General features: G+C 41.2%; 1 protein-coding gene across 1 annotated transcript; it reads left to right on the forward strand.

Moving 5' to 3' along the window:
* The first annotated feature begins 3,360 nt into the window (after positions 1-3,360).
* TRMT10B (tRNA methyltransferase 10B) lies at positions 3,361-17,169 on the forward strand. The gene is made up of 9 exons (XM_029203680.1): positions 3,361-3,426; positions 6,688-6,890; positions 7,469-7,577; positions 8,199-8,323; positions 10,339-10,491; positions 11,647-11,725; positions 12,376-12,443; positions 15,600-15,723; positions 16,318-17,169. Exons 2-9 carry the CDS (start codon positions 6,705-6,707, stop codon positions 16,422-16,424), a joined length of 951 nt encoding a protein of 316 aa, XP_029059513.1. The 5' UTR covers positions 3,361-3,426; positions 6,688-6,704; the 3' UTR covers positions 16,425-17,169.
* The last annotated feature ends 904 nt before the right edge of the window (positions 17,170-18,073 follow it).

An 18,073-nucleotide genomic window follows, 5' to 3' on the forward strand; every position in this document is an offset into this window, starting at 1 on the left:
CAAAAGCAGGGCAAAGGTGAGGGTGTTAAGTGACATACCCAAGCTCTTGCCAATCAGAAGGAAAGCAATATTTGGGGAGAAGAGAAGAGAATCTACCCATCCCCTGTTACCAGTTACTTAGTAGCCAGTTAACCAGTACTAGTGCCAGGAAAAGATTTATTTTCTTAAAGGCCTCTTTCTTTTCACAGAATACTTTGAATAAAATTTAAATAAGGCTCTTGAAAACAGATTTAAAGTGATTTCATGACAATGGAAAATAGGAACAATAGGACACCCAAATACTAAAAATTGTATGATGCTAAACAGGACTTGAATACTTCTACTGTGTTCACAAACTTAGGGAAGGAGCTCAGGACTTCAACGCAATCAGAGCTTGAATCCTGGCAGTGTTGTTATAGGTGCTTCTCTGAGCCTCATTTTCCCCAAATGACAAAAGGAAATAACACTAGTCTCATTTAGTGATGGCCTACAATGTGCCAGATGCCTTATTTGGATAACTTGAATACATTTTCTTATCAACACAACACCCAAACTCGAGATTGTTATATAATACACATTCAGCATTATTGTGAGAAATAAATTCTCATGGAAGGCAGGATGGAGACTGTGAAGCCTCAGGCACAGGCACTCAGATGTTTTGTTTCCTTCTTCCTTTGCTTCCTCTCCCCTCAAATCCGTTAGCTTCCTTGGGTTGCTACTGTATGGAGCCAGCATTTTTGCTCTGAGCCTCCATGAGGTGTACTAAGTCCCAGAAGTTCTGAAGCAACCCCTCATCGCTTGTTGAGAAGCTAAAATACAGGGGGTTTGCCATGTTTAGCACTTTCTCTGAGATACACAGCTCCCTACATGAAAGCAGGACAGGACTGCCTACTCCCCAACACAGGAATCAATTGTTTAATGACTGAGAAACGACTGGATATTTACACTCCTTCATTTTTCCACCCACCAACATATTGGCGGATTTATTTCTTTAAACAAACATTTATGGTACACCCATGCCAGGGTGCCTGATGTAGGATTATGGATGTAAATAGTTGGGTGAGAATCTTATCTGCAAGGGCTCCTGGTCCGAGAGGTAAGATGACATGTAGAGATAGAGACCTACCTAAGGCATGGTGTGCTCAGGACTACCAAAGAGAACAGATAAGGTGCTGTAAGACCTCAGAGGAGAGAAGTAATTTGGGGGTGTTGGGGGGAGTGGTGATCAGGGAAGGCTTCCTGTAGGAGGCAGCATTAATTAGAACTAGTATGTCAAGAAGTGTTGATTGGGGACTTCCCTGGTGGCGCAGTGGATAAGAATCCGCCTGCCAATGCAGGGGACATGGGTTCGAGCCCTGATCTGGGAAGATCCCACATGCCATGGAGCAACTAAGCCCGTGCACCACAACTACTGAGCCTGCGCTCTAGAGCCCATGATCCACAACTACTGAGACTGTGAGCCACAACTACTGAAGCCCGCGCGCCTAGAGCCCGTGCTCCGCAACAAGGGAAGCCACCATGATGAGAAGCCCGCGCACCGCAAGGAAGAGTAGCCCCTGCTCTCTGCAACTAGAGAAAACCCACATGCAGCAAGGAAGACCCAACACAGCCAAAAATAAATAAATAAATTTATAAAAATAAAGTAGTTTTGTTTTTAAAAAAAGTATTGATTGAGTAGCTATTGTGTGTCAGGTTTTGATTTTGGTAGATAGGAAGGTAAGTTTTTCTCAAGAAGGGAGAAAAATCACTTGTTTGTTTATCCTGTTGACAAATATTTACTGCATTGGCACCGGGAATACAATCACTAACATGATAGATGTAAGTCCCCTCGAGGAACTTATAATCAGCAGGGAAGACATAGGAAAAAAAAAAAGATTACTGATAGGTGAAGATTGAAATAAAGAAAACGAAGAGTGCCAAGATGGGGCTGGGATGAGCCAATCTTCCCTGGGGGTGCGGGGTGGTCAGTAAAGGCCTCTCTGAAGAGGGAAGGTTTAAGCAGAAGCTTAAAGGGTAAGAAGGAGCCAGCCATGTAAAAAGTGAGAGAAAAGGGAACAGTAACTGCAAAGGCTTTTGTTGTGTTTAAAGCATTTCAAGAAGATGGGTGTGACTGGAACACAGCAAGCTGGAGGAAGAGTGATAGATGAGGTCGGAGGGTCAGCCAGGAACCAGGCCATGCAAGGCCTTGGGGAGGTTAGATTTTACATCCAATTACAATGGGAAACCACTGAGGGGTTTGGAGTAAGGGAGACACATAATCATTCGGCAAATGGATGGACGCCGGAGGGGGCTGGGCAGTGATACCAGCTAGGTGGCCTTTCTGTGGGGAAAAGCCCCACTTTTGAATGAGCTTCATGAGCTCATTGAAAAGTGAAGAGACACCAGAGCAGTGGCAGGGAGGGATGAAAGGTATTCGGTACAGCTGAGTGCAAGGTGCAGGGACTGGAAGGTGTGGTGGGAGCAACTGAAGACCATCTGAGCCACTTTGCAAGTCCTGCTGAGTGGAAAGCCAAGGCCAGCTTCTGAGCAGAGAAGACAGCTGGGTTTCCGAAAAAGCCCTTTGAGGAAGAAAGCATGTTTAGTTTTAGTATTTTACAAGTTGCTCCAGTAGCAGATTATAACGGATGGGTTAAAGCATGGACTGGGGATGGGGTGGGAGGTGCTGGAGAAGCTGTGGAAAGAAAAGTCCTAAGGGGAACCGTGAGGCCAAGGACGGATCCAACAAGGCTGTGGTTTCTTGGGCAGGAGGTGTTTCAGGCTCATTCATGGTAGGGTCCCTCGAAAGCATGAGACCCCTAGGACTGCAGGAATAAAGGGAAGAGTGGTTGATAGCTTTTATCAGGCCAAGGCTTGGACAAGTCGCTTCAGGTCTCTGAGACTCAAGTTTCCCCGTGGATTTGTGAGGCGAGAAAGAGGAGGGAGAGTGGCCAGAGGCTAGACTAATTCGTGATCTGCCCAAGCCGGGATATCTGTTATGATCCTGGATAGCCAGCTAGTGGTGAGGGGAACTATGTCAGCTCGTGGGCTCTTCTGGTTGTGGGGAAGCCCAGGGAGACCAGGGCAAGGCAAGGCTCCCAGGTTGCGAGATGAGGGGTGGTTCGAGTCTGGTTTCAGCCCACCTTCGCCGTGTCCAGCCCTTGACAGCCATCAAAGCGCCTGGTCACCTGCAGCAGCCCTGTGAGGTCGGCGAGCGGTTGGGATTGTATGCCCAGCTAACATGCGAGGAAACGGAGGCTCAGTGAGGCGCGGCAACCTTCTGGCGGGACGCAGCTCCTTAGTACTACCGTGGGCACGGCAGCCGAAGCCCAAGTCTTCGCGGAACACACAGCCGCTAGGCTGAAAACGACAACTCCCAGAATGCTACTCGGAGAGGGGCAGGAACCGGAAGTGAAGTCGGAGGTGGGTCTCGGTGGGTTTCTCTGCTGCTGCGTGAGGTGACGGGTTCAGGTACGCCGGGGCCTCGTTGCCGGCAGGGGTGGGGGCTGGGGGTCCGGACAGGGAATGCCGCCTCGTTCGCGGGCAGGGCAGACAGGCGCCTGGGGAGCAGGCGCCCGCCCAGCAGTCGTGTGGTCTCATGTCCCCCACCTTCCTGGCGCTGTTCCTTCCTGCTTCCCGTCGTACTCGCAGCTTATGGACCAGACTGGGCCTGCACGCGGTGTACACTCGAGATTGGGGTCAGGGTGTTCTAGTGCTGAAGGTGACCGAGGAGTGCAGCCGGCTTTGGTGGCTAAAACTTAGAACGAGGAGATGAGAGAAGTCTCCATCACTTAGCGCCCAGGGATATGCTCATCAGGTGGGACTTGGGTTAGAAAAAAGTTCTGAGGCCTCTGTCAACGCAGAGATGGTGGAGTGGAGGATTTATTAATTCAGCAAGTCTTTATTGAGCGTCTGTTATGTACGAAGCTCGTTGCCAGGCACTGAGGATGTAGTGAATGAAGCAGACAGAACACTTGCTTACATTATAGGAAGGGGAAAATTCAGACAAAAAAAATAAGTAAAAAGTGTGCCATGTTGGTTAATGAAAATCTGAATGAAGTGAGGAAGGTAGTCATATAATTATCTAGGAGAATAGGATTGAGGTAGAAAGACCAGCAAGTGCAAAGGCGCTAAGGTGGGAACATCCTTGGTATGTTTAAGGAACAGCAACAGCAAGTAGACCGGATAGTGCAGAGAACAATGGATGATCATCAATTATCAATATAGGCCATTGTAAGTGTCCAGACAAATAATCAGTAAACAGTCTATAATAGGAATAGAAGAGAGTTTTATTCTAGCCACATTGAGGACTATAGCATGGGAGACACAGATTCAAGAAGCACTTGAATTGTGTTCCTCCAGGCTACAAAATGGGGCAAGCTTATAAAGGCAAAAACTGCAAGGTTACAGTTAGTTACATGAGTTATTTATCAAGAATTATAATTGGAGGTGGCAAGAAGTAAGGGTGCTTATTAAGGAAGGATTAGTTGGGGTCTGAAATGGTTGCATAGTTACAAGGGGAGACCTTGAGACTGTAATATTGCAGCTGGCTGGTGTTAGAGCATGACTGATGGTGTCCTTGGGTGTGGTACAGTTCAGAGAAAGTTCAAGTTCTCAGTGATGCAGCCGTGCCTGAGACCAGATCTTCAATGGCCACCCAACCCCATTTTTGTATTCCTGAACTATTACTCCATTTTAATTTCAATGTCGTCAGCTTGAACAGGTATCTCACAGAGATATATTATGAATTACCAATAAGTTGCATGAAAAAAAAGCTCAATATCATTAATAATCAAACAAATGCAAATTAAAACAGTGAGGTTCCACTACACAAAAATGGTTAAAATTAAGAACCCTGACAACAGCAAATGTTGGGGATGATGCAGACCATCTGGAACTCTCACAGACTGCTGACAGCAGTGTGTAATGTTACAATCATTCTGGGAAATTGATGGCAGTTTCTTAGGAGTTAAATAGCACCCATCCTATGACCCAGCAATTCTGTTAGTACTTAGCCAACAGATATGAAAACATATGTCCACAAAAACGCTTGTATGAGAATTTCTTGGCCGCTTTATTCGTAAAAGCCACAAACTGGAAAAATCTCAAATGTCTATCAACAGGAGAATAAACAAATTGTGGTATATTCATGTGTGGAGTACTGCTCAGCAATAAAAAGGAACAAACTACTGATACATGAAGCAATATATATGAATCTCAAAAACAAGTTGTGGGGCAAAATGCCAAGTTCAAAAGAGTACACACTGTTTGAGTCCATTTAAATAACGTAAGGCACAGCTAATCTATGGTTATAGAAAAAAGAGCAATGATTGCATTTGGAAAGCAGTGAGAATGGGATGGAGATTGACTTGGAAAGTGCAGAAGGAAGGGAACTTTCTGGAGTGATGGAAATGTTCTATATCTTGATGGGGTGTGGGTAATACAGGCCCTACGCACTTGTCAAAAACTCATTGAGCTTGTATATTCCCATCCCTCACTTCCCACCCCTTCAAACCTCTCCGCACCATCCCTCCCAACACACAAACTTGTTGAGCTACACCCTTTAAAATCTTGGCATTTTATTGTGTACAAACTATACCTCAAAAGAATTTAAAGGTCAACGTAACTAAGAGAAGAGCTAAAAATAAAAGGGGCTAATTAAAGTGATTTGAATTTTAGTGTTTCATAGGGAAAGTTGATGAATCAGGAAGTAATGGTGTAAGCATATGATTTCAGGTTAAGGAGTAAATTACCAGAACTAAAAACAGCTGGTTAACAAGCGTTGCCCCACCCCCACCCCCACCCCCACCCCCAGAGGTGGAAGGGGTCAGAGAATTGATCATTACTTTTCTTACAACTAAGTCTTTTTACCATGTGCGTGGATCATATTACATAATTTACTTTTTCAACGATACACTTTTCCTGATACGTAGGTAGCACACTAGGCTCAGAGGAGCAGCCATGAGCAATGGTTATACCATTCTTTGTGACACTTAGCTGTAGACTAGAACACTTCTTAGTCATATCTTCCTCAAGGATTTTGAACACCACTTTGAAATTATTACATTAGTTAAGTGTGTTGTAACAATGGTTCTTCATATTTTTCTACCTCGGCACTTCTGATGGATATTAGCCGTTTCCACTGTGACTGTGGCTTTCTGCTGCAGTGATACTGAGTTGGAGGAGGGAATATGTGCAACCTAGAATTCTTGGTTGGTTTTGGGCCGCCCTTCACCATAATTTTTGGCTAGCTCTAAACCTCCCAGGATGTTTCTAGTACAGGACTTTGCATAGAGTAGGTGCTCAGTAAATATTTGCTAAAGGAATGGTTTTGAAAATAAACAGAAACATAATGGGATAGGTGGATTTTGCCATCTTTGTCTCGCCCTCAACTCATAGGTGCATTTCAAAGAATACAGTAAATGAACTCATTATCTGTGTCACTGCAGCAGTGAATAATCTTTGATTTCTTGGGGTTGTCAGGAGTTGTGCTTGTCTTCTAAGAAGTGAATTTGGCTTCCTTACTACTGAAAGGTTTCTGTGCTGACTTATTTCTCTAGAAGACACACATGCTTTTCTCAGTTCAGTTAATCTGTGTTAGTATTTTACACACTTCTACTCCTTCAGTAATGCAGTAACCCTGTTTGTCATTTGGATATAGGGAAATACCTCTGCAAGTTAAATAATGTAATGTCTCACATAATTGTGCCTTTTCCTAATCTGGGTGAAAAGGACAGAGGACTAAGCACATGGACTGGAAGTTAGAAGGGAGCGCTCAGAAAACAGAGTCACACGTGCTGCAGGAGCAAGAAGTCACCCTAGAGGACACAGGTGAAGATGGCATCTCTGAAAGCTTCCAGCTTCTACAGATTGACGTGGAATGTGAGCATCGAGAGGAGATGACCCTGCCTACAAGCAATGCAGTGTGGCGCTCGGTGAGTGGAATGGATTGTTTATGGTCATGGGCTTTGAGACGACGGAATGTTCCAGAGACCCCTGTTCTAAGGATAGATATTGGTGAAAAAAAGACTGGGAATGAGTTAGGTGTATTCCCAGGGATGAGTTTCCTGGCTTAAGGTTTCAGTTCCATTTGAGTGATAGAAAAAGTAAGTAAAGTTAAGAGGAATTTTTGTACACCTCAGAAGGGTCAGGAAATCTCAACCCTGTCCCTAATAAATTTACTGTGACCTTGGGCATGTCACATCTCTTTTCTGGGTTTCTGCTTTCTCTAAACGCAATCTAGTCCTTTTTTTTTTTTTTAACATCTTTATTGGAGTATAATTGCTTTACAATGGTGTGTTAGTTTCTGCTTTACAACAAAGTGAATCAGTTATACATATACATATGTTCCTATATCTCTTCCCTCCCATTTTTGTTTTTAAGACTAATACCCTTTTTCTCTCCTAACTTTAATCTAAATTTAAAAAATAATTAAGTAACTGTTTCTAATATTCATTTTCCTTTTTGGTGCTTATGAAGTTCTCAAACAATTTTGTTTTCTGGATAACATAAGAAAAATGTCCAAAGAAAACAGAGACACTGGGAAAAGATAGTTGCAGCAAAGAAGAGTAAAAGAAGACAAGAGAAAGAAAGAAGAAAAGCCAATCGTGTAGAAAATTCAGGTAACAATAAATCAGATTGCTGGTGTAATTATATTTATTTCTTAGCAAACTGGTATCTGCCTGTTCCTAGGAGAGTTAGGGATAGTGTTTTTAAGTAAAACAAACATCTGGGAGATAGGACCTATTAGCCTATTTTGTTGGGAATCAAAGTATCAAAGAGAGCAACATTTGAGGCTGCCTTTCAAATATAAGCTGTCTAGTGCGTGTATGTGTTTATAAGCTCAGAAGTAGAAAGAATGATAACAACAACAGCCAATGTTTATTCAGTACTGTGTGCTAGGTTCAGTGCTAAGAATTTTACATGATTACCATAAGGGTAAGCACTTTTATTATCCTCATTTTCTAGGTGAAGGGATTGAGGCTCAAAGAAATTAAATAACATGCCCAAGATCATATAGGTAATAAATGAACAAACTGAACTCTTAGATCCAGCAGTGTGCTCCAGAGCACTCATTTCACCGTTCTGCTATACCTAAACTGCCTAATGAATGAATACCTTGCATGAGCTTCCAGTTTCTCTTCATATGCAAAAATTACTCACCTGGCTGGGGAGATTTATTTCTTACTGAATAACATTTTTAGTTTTTCCATGTTTATTCCTTTCTGATATTTCTACTCTAGGCATCTACCCCCAGCACAGCAAACGTTTTCTGAGATCCTTAACCAAGGAAAGACTTTTGGAAGCCAAACACTCAGGACCAAGACTCTGCATCGATTTGAGTATGACCCACCACATGTCTAAGAAGGTAAAACATCCACTGAACTCTGAATTCCTGCTCACCTGAGGGAGGTCCAGGTGGGAACAGCTTTCACAAAGAACATGACCAGCTCCAGCTTCTATGATTCTCTGGTAAACCAGCAAATGTGTTTAGTTTTCTACACATGGCTACTAAGTTCTGAGATGGCTGTTGTAAAGAATCAGGAAGAGAATAGACATATGGTTTAGTTTAAAATTTTTTCCTTTATCTTCTGTTTTGAGCCCACTGCCTTTGCCTCTGTGCTTATGGTATCCCCAGTCTAGATGGAGCCTTTCAGGTTGAATTCTCCAGAGATGAAATCTTTGGCCTTCTGCCGGGGAGAAGAATATTCGCCTGGTTGCATGTTGTGGGGAGATTACCTGGTGGGAGGTCTTTCTACAATGTGTGTGCTTTAAAAAGCTGCCCATTTACCCTGTCGGTGAAGGAGGGATTTTTCACCCTATGATTCTGGGGATGGCTGAACACACAACACTCGACACTGGACAGATAAGATCTATAGCAGTTTATTGGTCACATATACTCAGCCCGAGGGGAGGATGACACTGGACATCATGCAGGGCCACATGGGATTGCACTCGGGAACAGAATGAACAACCAGGGGCCGTGGGGGGTAGGTTTTGTAGTATCAAGAAATTAGATTCCTACAGGAAGATGTGATTGGTTTGCTGTAATAATTCCATGGGCTGGCAGAGAATTGAAACCCACTACGCAGGGATAGCAGGAACCCTTTATCAAAGGAATCCCTTTGATAAAAAAAAAAAAAAATTGTTTAGCTAGTGAACCTTATCCATGGGAGCAGAATTGGGAGGGGAACTTGCAGTTAGGCCATTCAAGGCCTCTTATTTTCACCAGATATCAAAGCGGCACACAGTATTGGGCCTTGATTTTAGGCCTTACACCACAAAAGAAATCTGTGTTTTCCAACGTCCCTGTTATACATGCTAGTGTTTGCATGTTTTTCAGAGAAATTAGGATCTAGGATTCTTCCATGGAACCTCTAACTATAGTCCTCTGAAAAGGTCAACTAAGAATTTTCTAATGTTTATATTAATTGAGATATCAGATTAAATCAAATCCAAAGCTTTTTTTTTTTCCTGTACTGAACCAAATCAGGCCAGATTGTGAAACTACCTTTCTATACGGGTGATATCTCTAATGAATCAGAATGGAAAGTTAAAACTTCCAAACCTATGACAGCTCCTGAAGTTAGGGAGAAGGTGCCAAGTTTAACTGATGGAGTATAAAAACGTCTGTACAGTAATCTAATCTCTTTTTGATAAACAGTAACCATCACATGGTAAGATTTTTTTATATATATAAATTTATTTATTTTATTTATTTATTTTTGGCTGCATTGGGTCTTCGTTGCTGGGCACGGGCTTTCTCTAGATGCAGTGAGCGGGGGCTACTCTTCATTGCAGTGCGCGGCTTCTCATTGCAGTGGCTTCTATTGTTGCGGAGCATGGGCTCTAGGCGTGGGATTCAGTAGTTGTGGCTCACAGGCTCAGTAGTTGTGGCTCACAGGATCTAGAATGCAGGCTCAGTAGTTGTGGCGCACGGGCTTAGTTGCTCCACGGCATGTGGGATCTTCCCTGACCAGGGCTTGAACCCGTGTCCCCTGCATTGGCAGGCGGATTCGTAACCACTCTGCCACCAGGGAAGCCCACATGGTAAGATTTTAGGTAAAAGCTAAAAGAAAAATTTTATATATATATATGTATATATTTATATATACATATATATCAGCAGATCCAGAAGGAGGGAGAGGTCTCTGGTTTTCTGGGCTAGTATCATTACCTTAAGTTTCATCTATAAGGTGTGATACCATGGGATGTAACACACGTGCATACATGCATGTACTCACTCCTGGAGTAAAAGGGCCATTGAATTCATGAGCTTTCCCAGAGTAGTATTCAGTGAACTTACTGAGTAACCATTTGTTGATAATGAATTTAGAAAGAGTGGGCATGTTCCTACCACAAATTGTCCTTACTTCTTCGAAGGAATTAAGTAGACTGGCTGGACAGATCCGAAGGTTGTATGGCTCAAATAAAAAAGCTGACAGGCCATTTTGGATCTGCCTCACTGGATTCACCACAGACAGTCCCCTGTATGAAGAGTGTTTGAGGATGAATGATGGATTTTCTAGTTATCTGGTAAGCCTCATTTTGCATATTATTTGGATTGTCATCTGAAAAGTAGGTTGGAGGGGGTAATAGTAAATTTTTTTTTACTTTTTCACATTTCAATGTAAAAAAAATGTTTATGTGTATATGTTATATGTTTTCATTATTACAATCTTTAAAAATTTAGAACCTCTCATCAGTTCTTATGTTTTAAAATTTTCATCCTTCCACTGCATTGGCAAACTAATATTACCAGTATCTAGGGCTGTATTTTGTATCCAGTGTATTGTATGCTAGACTATGTACCAGGAATGTTTTAGGGACATGCCATGATTCCTTTCTTGTTCTTAGTAGTGCAGAATTAGGGAACATAAATTTTGGGGGAAAGAGAGAATCCTTATGGAAGTAATATGGATTTAAGATGAGTTTTATGGAGTACTAAGTTACTTTCAATACTTTCTCTAGGATCTCTTAAATGTAGTGATTGACATACAGGCAAGAATCCAGATCAGTGCCTAAGAAGTGCCACTAAAAGTGCCCTTGTGTGTTTGCATTATGTAGCTGAGACTGGGTAGTGTGGCCTTCTCCAGAGAGGTCTCTGAGGCAACGAGTGTGAAAAGTGCCTTATGTGGTGCTGCACAGTCATGGTTGCTGTTACCTTAATGATCCCTCCTGTAACACAGCCATTCCCAGCTTTACTTTTCTGTATGTGTTTTATGATTCCTGTATGTGAGCCAAACAGATCCACTCTAAGAGCCACGTAGTTCAGTCCCCTTGCTTTCCTGTCTTCATGCTTTTCTTAGGCGATTTCCTCCACTTTGAATACTTCTTCCTTTTGTATGTGTGTCAATCTCACCTCTTCAGAAACCCAGTTCCAGCATTCCCTTTGCTAGAACATTGTCCCTGGTGTTGTCATTCCCTCTCTGTAGTCCTGGGGCATGCTCCCGGTATGTCTCTTAGGGCCTCATTACCACTTTCTGTCGCATTTTGTAGGGTCGAATGTCTGTACCTTTCTACTTCCGCTACCCAACTGAGCACTTTGTGAGAACAGGTTGTCAGACATGTATCCTCTTGATGTACCTGGAGCCATGCCTGATAGAAACTACATGCCCTGTAACTAGTTGCTGCAGCGTGGGCTGTGTCGTAACCTAGTTCACACTACATTGGATTGTTTACATTTTTCAGCTAGACATAGCAGAAGAAGACTGCTTTAGTTTATTTCCTCTGGAAACCCTTGTGTACCTGACTCCTGACTCAGAACATGGTATGTACTTTACTGCATGCATTCATGTAGCACATTGCATCCAGCCCTTTATTTCATTATTCCTGGGGTCAGAGTTTATTAAAGCCACCCAAGGTGTATCCAAGAAAAAAAAGGAATGGACGTTAATTGCACACCTCTTATGGACAGAGACCTCACTGAATGCTTCATATTTGTCCTGCCATGTGCACACAGCTGCACAGATTTAGGGTCTCCATCGTCAGCTGGAGCTTGTGAGTTACCTGGTAATCCTCATGAGTTTTCCTCGTCACCTCCTCACATTGACCCTTCTCAGATTGATGTTAGATAAATATTTTTTTCCCAGAAAATCATCTATTTCACATAATTTTCAATTTTATTGTATTAAGTTGACCTCAGTATTCTCTTCAATTTTATCTTCCTTTGACATTCTGCCTCCTTTCTGAATCCTAATGGTGATTTGAGTCTGCATATTTGATTAGATATGTCTAATTAATTGACATTTAATTGATCTTTTCAGGGAATTAGCAAATCTAATTAGCAAATCTACTATCTTTTTGTTTTCTATTTCATTAAATTTCTACTTTTATCATTAATAATTCTTTCCTTTTACAGTCTTTGGATTTAGAAATTATAAAACAGATTGACCTCAGTGGCCTTCATTTTTTCATTAGCTCTTGAAGATGTTGATCTAAACAAAGTTTACATCCTTGGTGGACTTGTGGATGAAAGCATTCAGAAGGTAGGTGTACATTTTAGGCCTGACAACTGCATTTTGAAAAGTGGCACTTTCTTTTAGAGAAAGAAATCCTTGCCCTGTCGTAATCTTAGGCCAAAAGGCCTAAAAACTCAGAGGCAATAGGAAGTAGGAGCCTATTCTGCCTAGGTTGGCCCTCCTACTTGCCAACTTCCCTCTCTTCTCATCAAAAATGTCAGCAACACTGACCTGACAGAATCCAGTCAGGGACTGGAATGGGAAGTATTTAGTAATTACATAAATAACCATTATTGAACTCCTTTCTTCTCTCCTCTCTTCAGTCCTGCAAGGATGACTCTGATCTTGACCAAGGAAGCTTTGACTCAGCATTCTTACCAGCTGTTTGTTCTTTGTGAAAGAGCAGTTTGTTCCTTCTTAGGCCATCTTCCCTGTTGACAGAAGTCTTATCCCATAATCTCTACCTTAGTAGGACGTTCAGATTTCTTTTGTTGAATTGGAATTTTATTGGAATAATTGGAGTTTTGAAATATGTTTCTATTATACAAATATTTGTTGAGATAATTTTTAATATTTAATTAGCATATTGCATAGTTAATAATGATATAATAGTTAAAATGTATAAAAAGGAGCACAGTGAAAAGTAAGTCTGCCTCTCATCCTTGTCACCCAGTATCCGCTGCATGAGGCAACCATGGTTTTCTTGTGTATCCCTCTTGATATAGTCTGTGATCACACAAGTATGTGTTTATGGGTATATTTTATGTATATATTTTTTTCATATATGTGAGTGTATTTTTTCATGTATATATGAGATACATACACATATTTGACACAGATGATACTTAACTGAATTGCATTTATTCTAAAAAAGAGTTCCATGACTCCATAGTGATAATCTAAAAAATGGGCAGGAGGTGGGGGGAGGAGAGAGCTCTAAAGAATGCCAGTTAATAAATGAGAAATGCATAATAGAATTGAGAAATCATCATTTTGTCACTCTCAGTGTAATCATTGATTCAGGGAATTGACTAAACGAAAGGTTGTGAGGGAACTGACTATTCCAAGTGGTCTCGAAGTACCAGCCCACAAAAGTGTACCATTACAATAAAGTGATCTGGAGGTCCCTATCTTAACAAATGATCAAACTTAGAATCACCAATAGTGACATGTGCCTCCTGATGTGATGGAATCTTACCTGTGAAGTATTCTTATTAGAAAATGTTTAAACTGAATTTAATCATAAACAGATCCAGGATGTGAGACATTCTACAAGACACCTGGACCAGACTTTCAAAAAAGTCAATGTAATGAAAACTGAAATAGTCATAGAGGCTATTTAAGGTTAAAAGAGATTAAAGAGACATAACAACCAAATACAGTCTTCCACAGCAGAGTGACATCCCCTTTTTTGAAGCAGACAATTCTAGAGGGCCAGTGAGCAGTGTATGATCTATAGATGTGCAAATATAACACACTGTCCTCTTTTTATTTTCCACCAACATTTAAACTGAAAAATAACTGGCACAAAGATTTGTTTAGTTGTTACTTAAGAGTTTGGCTTCTTCACAGAAATATGCTAAGAACAAGATTTCTTCAAGGGGAGTCATTTTATCTTTAAATGTTCAGAGAACAGAAACTAGACTATAAACTCCTTCAGGGCAGCATCCAAGTTTCCTACTAACTTTGAATTCTGTACTTCAGTTCAGAGTGATTATAAAGGAATAGACTTAAAACATAATCATAGCTCATATATGCAAAGGAGTGTTATCCTTCAAAGAAGTCCTTTAAGTAGCTGTACCTTTATCCCGTCTGAATTGCATCACTTAAAACATTTTTGGACGTCCTCTTTTGGAATTGTGTTTCATGTGAATCTGAGAGGCAGGTAGTCCAGTGTCAGAACAAAGAAGGTGCTAGGCCTGCTTCACACTGTTGCAGTTGGTTAGACCATACTCACAGTGGCCAGTCAATATGGGACAGTAAATGAATAGACATTGACAAGCTAGAACAAGTTCAGAAGAGGTTGACCTGAATAATGCAGGGACTCAAAACTAAATCATAGTCAAGGAAAGGTCAGCAGAACTGAGGTTGTCAGTCTGGAGATGAGAGGATTCATAGGGCATGATCCCTGCCTTCAAGTGTCTGAATGGCTATCTTGTGGAAGGGCCATTTTACTTGCCTGGTGTGGCCCTGGGGGAACAGAACTAGGACAGATGACTGGAAGTCTCAGGGAAAATAGAAAATTTGCCTCAATATCAAGAAGATTTCCTATTAACTGCTGCTATCAAAATTGAAATGGGTTACCCTAGGATGCATGAACTCCCTGTCACAAGGGTTGTCCATTTAAAGCCAGAGGCCATCTGGGAAAGTTCATAGAGGATAGACAAACATTGGATGGGTGGTTGGAGTGGAATAGTTAACTACCGAGGTCCCTTGCAAACCTAAGTATGCTAATTTTCTCAGTAATCTAAACCTTTAATCCTGAAATTACAAATAGGTAGATGACCTTCCCAGAGCTTCTTACCAGGTAGTGAGTATAATTTAAACTTCAGTCCATGACTCAGGGACATCTTTAAAGGGACATTAGTTACTGTACTCTGACACTAAATGGCCTCAGATTGTTGGATTTTTTGAGTTCTGCCTTCTTTTTGTAGTTTTCAGAGCCTTTCCTTTTCATTGGGCTATATGCTGTCATACCTTAACGCTGTCTTGTTGCTGGTGGTATACCTGACTCGAATCCTGTCTCCCTTATTTCTAATTTGCTGCTACCAATTGGCTATGACTGAGAACTCCAGATGTCCAGAATTGGGTCTTACTGAGTTAGGGCCAGGAGTGTTCTCCTCTCATTGGTTAGACGGCTTGGATTTTTGGATGCAGATTGTGGCTGCAGATGTGCCTCTTTTTACTTATTTCCTTCTTGGTTGTAAGTAGTAGTGAGTGGAAGCCAGCAGATAAATGAATCCCAAATAAGTGAGGTGTTGCTGCACAAGCCATTTTTCCTTATCTACATTTTCTTCCATTCTACCATAGGCTACTTAATTTTAATACACTTATCATTTAATTATGATTACAGATGGAAATTGGGGTGGTGGTACATGAGGATTCTTAACAGTTTGCTCTGCATATTACAATGAGACTATCTTTGTGTATTATTTTTATAAGAAAAATATTTGTGATTTACAGAAGGTGACATTTCAAAAGGCCCAAGAACACTCTGTCAAGACTGCTCGCTTACCAATCCAGGAATACATGGTCAGACGCCAGAATGGGAAGAACTATCATTCAGAGATACTGGCCATCAATCAAGGTACTGCTCACATGGCCCATGCTTAACGTGTATTAGTTCTGCTGCTGCTTCTTTGCATTTTCAGTATAAACGGCCCTTGAAGCAGTCTCCCCTGTGACTGATGTGCTTGGACTTTACTGTATGTACTTTGTGACATGTATTCTGGCCTCTCAGAGGCAGTTTTCATTTTCTTCCTGGTTCCCAACTATGTTAAAGATAGTTGAAATTGTTCCCTTGTCCTAGAATGCCATGCCTTCAATCTATCATTGAACAGTGAACTCCTATTTGTCCTTCAAGATTCAGTTCACAGGCATCTTGGCTGCTCCCCTCCACATCCCAGGCCACGTCAGGGCCTGTTTTGTTCCCATTGTACTGTGTTCCTCTCTGTTGCAGCACTGTCCATTCAGAGTCCTGTATCTCTCAGTGTAGGCTGAGGTCCTTGTAGGTAAGCAGGGCCTGTGTCTTTGCCTCTGTCTCCCCAGGATCTAGTACCGTGTGTGGTAGAGTAAGTTTGTTGAATAAAATATTCCAGAACACTTTTTTCCTCATTAGTCATTTACTAGTTCTCTTTTTCTTCTGTATGGTCACTATGTTTTCTGTTTACCTTTCTAACAGTGTTTGATATCCTGTCCACTTACTTTGAGACTCAAAACTGGCCTGAAGCATTGAAGAAAGGGGTTTCTTCCAGAAAAGGCTATACTCTTCAGAACTCAGTGGAATGATGGACAGCCTAAGATTGCAGCTGCCAGAGGTGAAGTTGCTGGAGTTGCCTTGACCAAAGAACAGATCAGAGGATGGTGGTGGTACTCATTTGCCTTTACTTGACATCTTGGCTCTTCACTGGGATAGGAGTTACTAACAGGGACCATATTTTATGCTCTTTTGTATCTCCCATAGTGCCTGGCTCACAGGAAGTGCCCAGATATATGTTGACTAACTAAAAGTTTACATAATAATGAATTAGCCCTAAAACTACATGGCTTTGGATGTGTTAATTCATCTTCTGTACATCTATTTGTGAAATACCTACTCTTTAGATAGCTTAAATAATCAGGTAAGTATTATTCTATTGAGTCTAATTTTCACTACACGGGCATCATAAAGTTGTATGACTTTCTCCAGCCATCTCGATGATGCTGATTTTCCCTAACTCAAGTAATATGTTGTACATAGGCTTTGCAGGATCAGCCTTTCCTAACCTAGCCCTGCTTTAAGCTCCCCCATAGCACTTTTTTCCATCTATGGCTCCTACTCTGTCTCCCCTATTCTGAGTATGAGCGTGGAGGGCTTCTCTCTTCTGAACAAGTAGTCTCCTAACAATTTGTGGGAGTATCTTTGTATCCTTCTGAGCCTTGTACAAACTAGATTCTTCATATATACTTGTGATTAACAGGTCAAAATGAAAAGCAAAAACACAGTATTGATAAGTCTAACTTGAAAAGAGCCAGAAAATACATTGCATCTGACACAAGCATGTTAGGTAACCTAAATCTCGGTGATCTTTTCTCATGTCCTAGTCAGGTAGAGTTGCTTCAGTTACTCTGGCCAGTTTGGGTTAGTAAACTTGATAACTAAGCTGCTAGCAAATTCAGAAAATGTATTCTATATCTCAAAAGAGCCAAAAGGTTACTTCTGTGCTCTGTCCCCTCCCCTTCACAATTTATTCCCTCAACAGCTATGATCACTTGATAAACTATATCAGTTTACTACTTAAAAATGGCCCAGTCTTCAGGAAACATCTTTAGGAATATATAATGCTGCTTGGTCTTTATCAACATATTGAATGAGTTCTATAATCTCTGTCATCCAAAAGGGACCTCCTATAGATAGGCTTCAGGGTCTGTAACTCTTACCATATATATTCTCAGGGAGGTCTCTGACCCCAGAACCACTGACCTGGATCATCTGTCAGGCTTCATTTTCACCTTTAAAGGCTTTGCTTAAAATGCAAATTTCCTCTCCATCACAAACCTCTACTATTTTTTCAAAACCCAGGCAGGTAGTTTTTTGTTTGGCTTCCTGGAAATGATCCTAACAAAGTTAAGATTTGGCTAGACTTGGAATCAGAGATCCTAATCATTGTATTATCTACAGAACAACAAAAAACTAGACATGTCCAAAATATCCTATAACATGAAAATGAAATATTATACAACTATTGAATTTTTAATAGCAATCATGAAAGAAATATATTAAATGTTGTTTGAAGCAAAGTATATAACAAAGTAGTATATAAAGTATAATCCTGTAGTTCTAATTTGAAAAATATACATTCACAAATAGTTGAGAATGTAGGCCAAGTTAAAGTCTGTGCCTCAGTTTCTTCAACTGGGAGGTTAAGTGTCTTTGCAGTTACTAAGACTAAATGATT

This window comes from Monodon monoceros, unplaced genomic scaffold (genome assembly GCF_005190385.1).
Source record: "Monodon monoceros isolate NGI ecotype Baffin Bay Population unplaced genomic scaffold, NGI_Narwhal_1 Super_Scaffold_5, whole genome shotgun sequence".
NCBI classification, from domain to species: Eukaryota; Metazoa; Chordata; class Mammalia; order Artiodactyla; family Monodontidae; genus Monodon; species Monodon monoceros.

Coding starts and splice junctions, on each gene's coding strand:
- TRMT10B (XM_029203680.1), top strand. CDS start 6,705: ATGGACTGGAAGTTAGAAGGGAGCGCTCAGAAAACAGAGTCACACGTG. Junction 7,578..8,198: donor CAATCGTGTAGAAAATTCAG/GTAACAATAAAT, acceptor TTTCTACTCTAG/GCATCTACCCCCAGCACAGC. Junction 10,492..11,646: donor ATGGATTTTCTAGTTATCTG/GTAAGCCTCATT, acceptor TACATTTTTCAG/CTAGACATAGCAGAAGAAGA.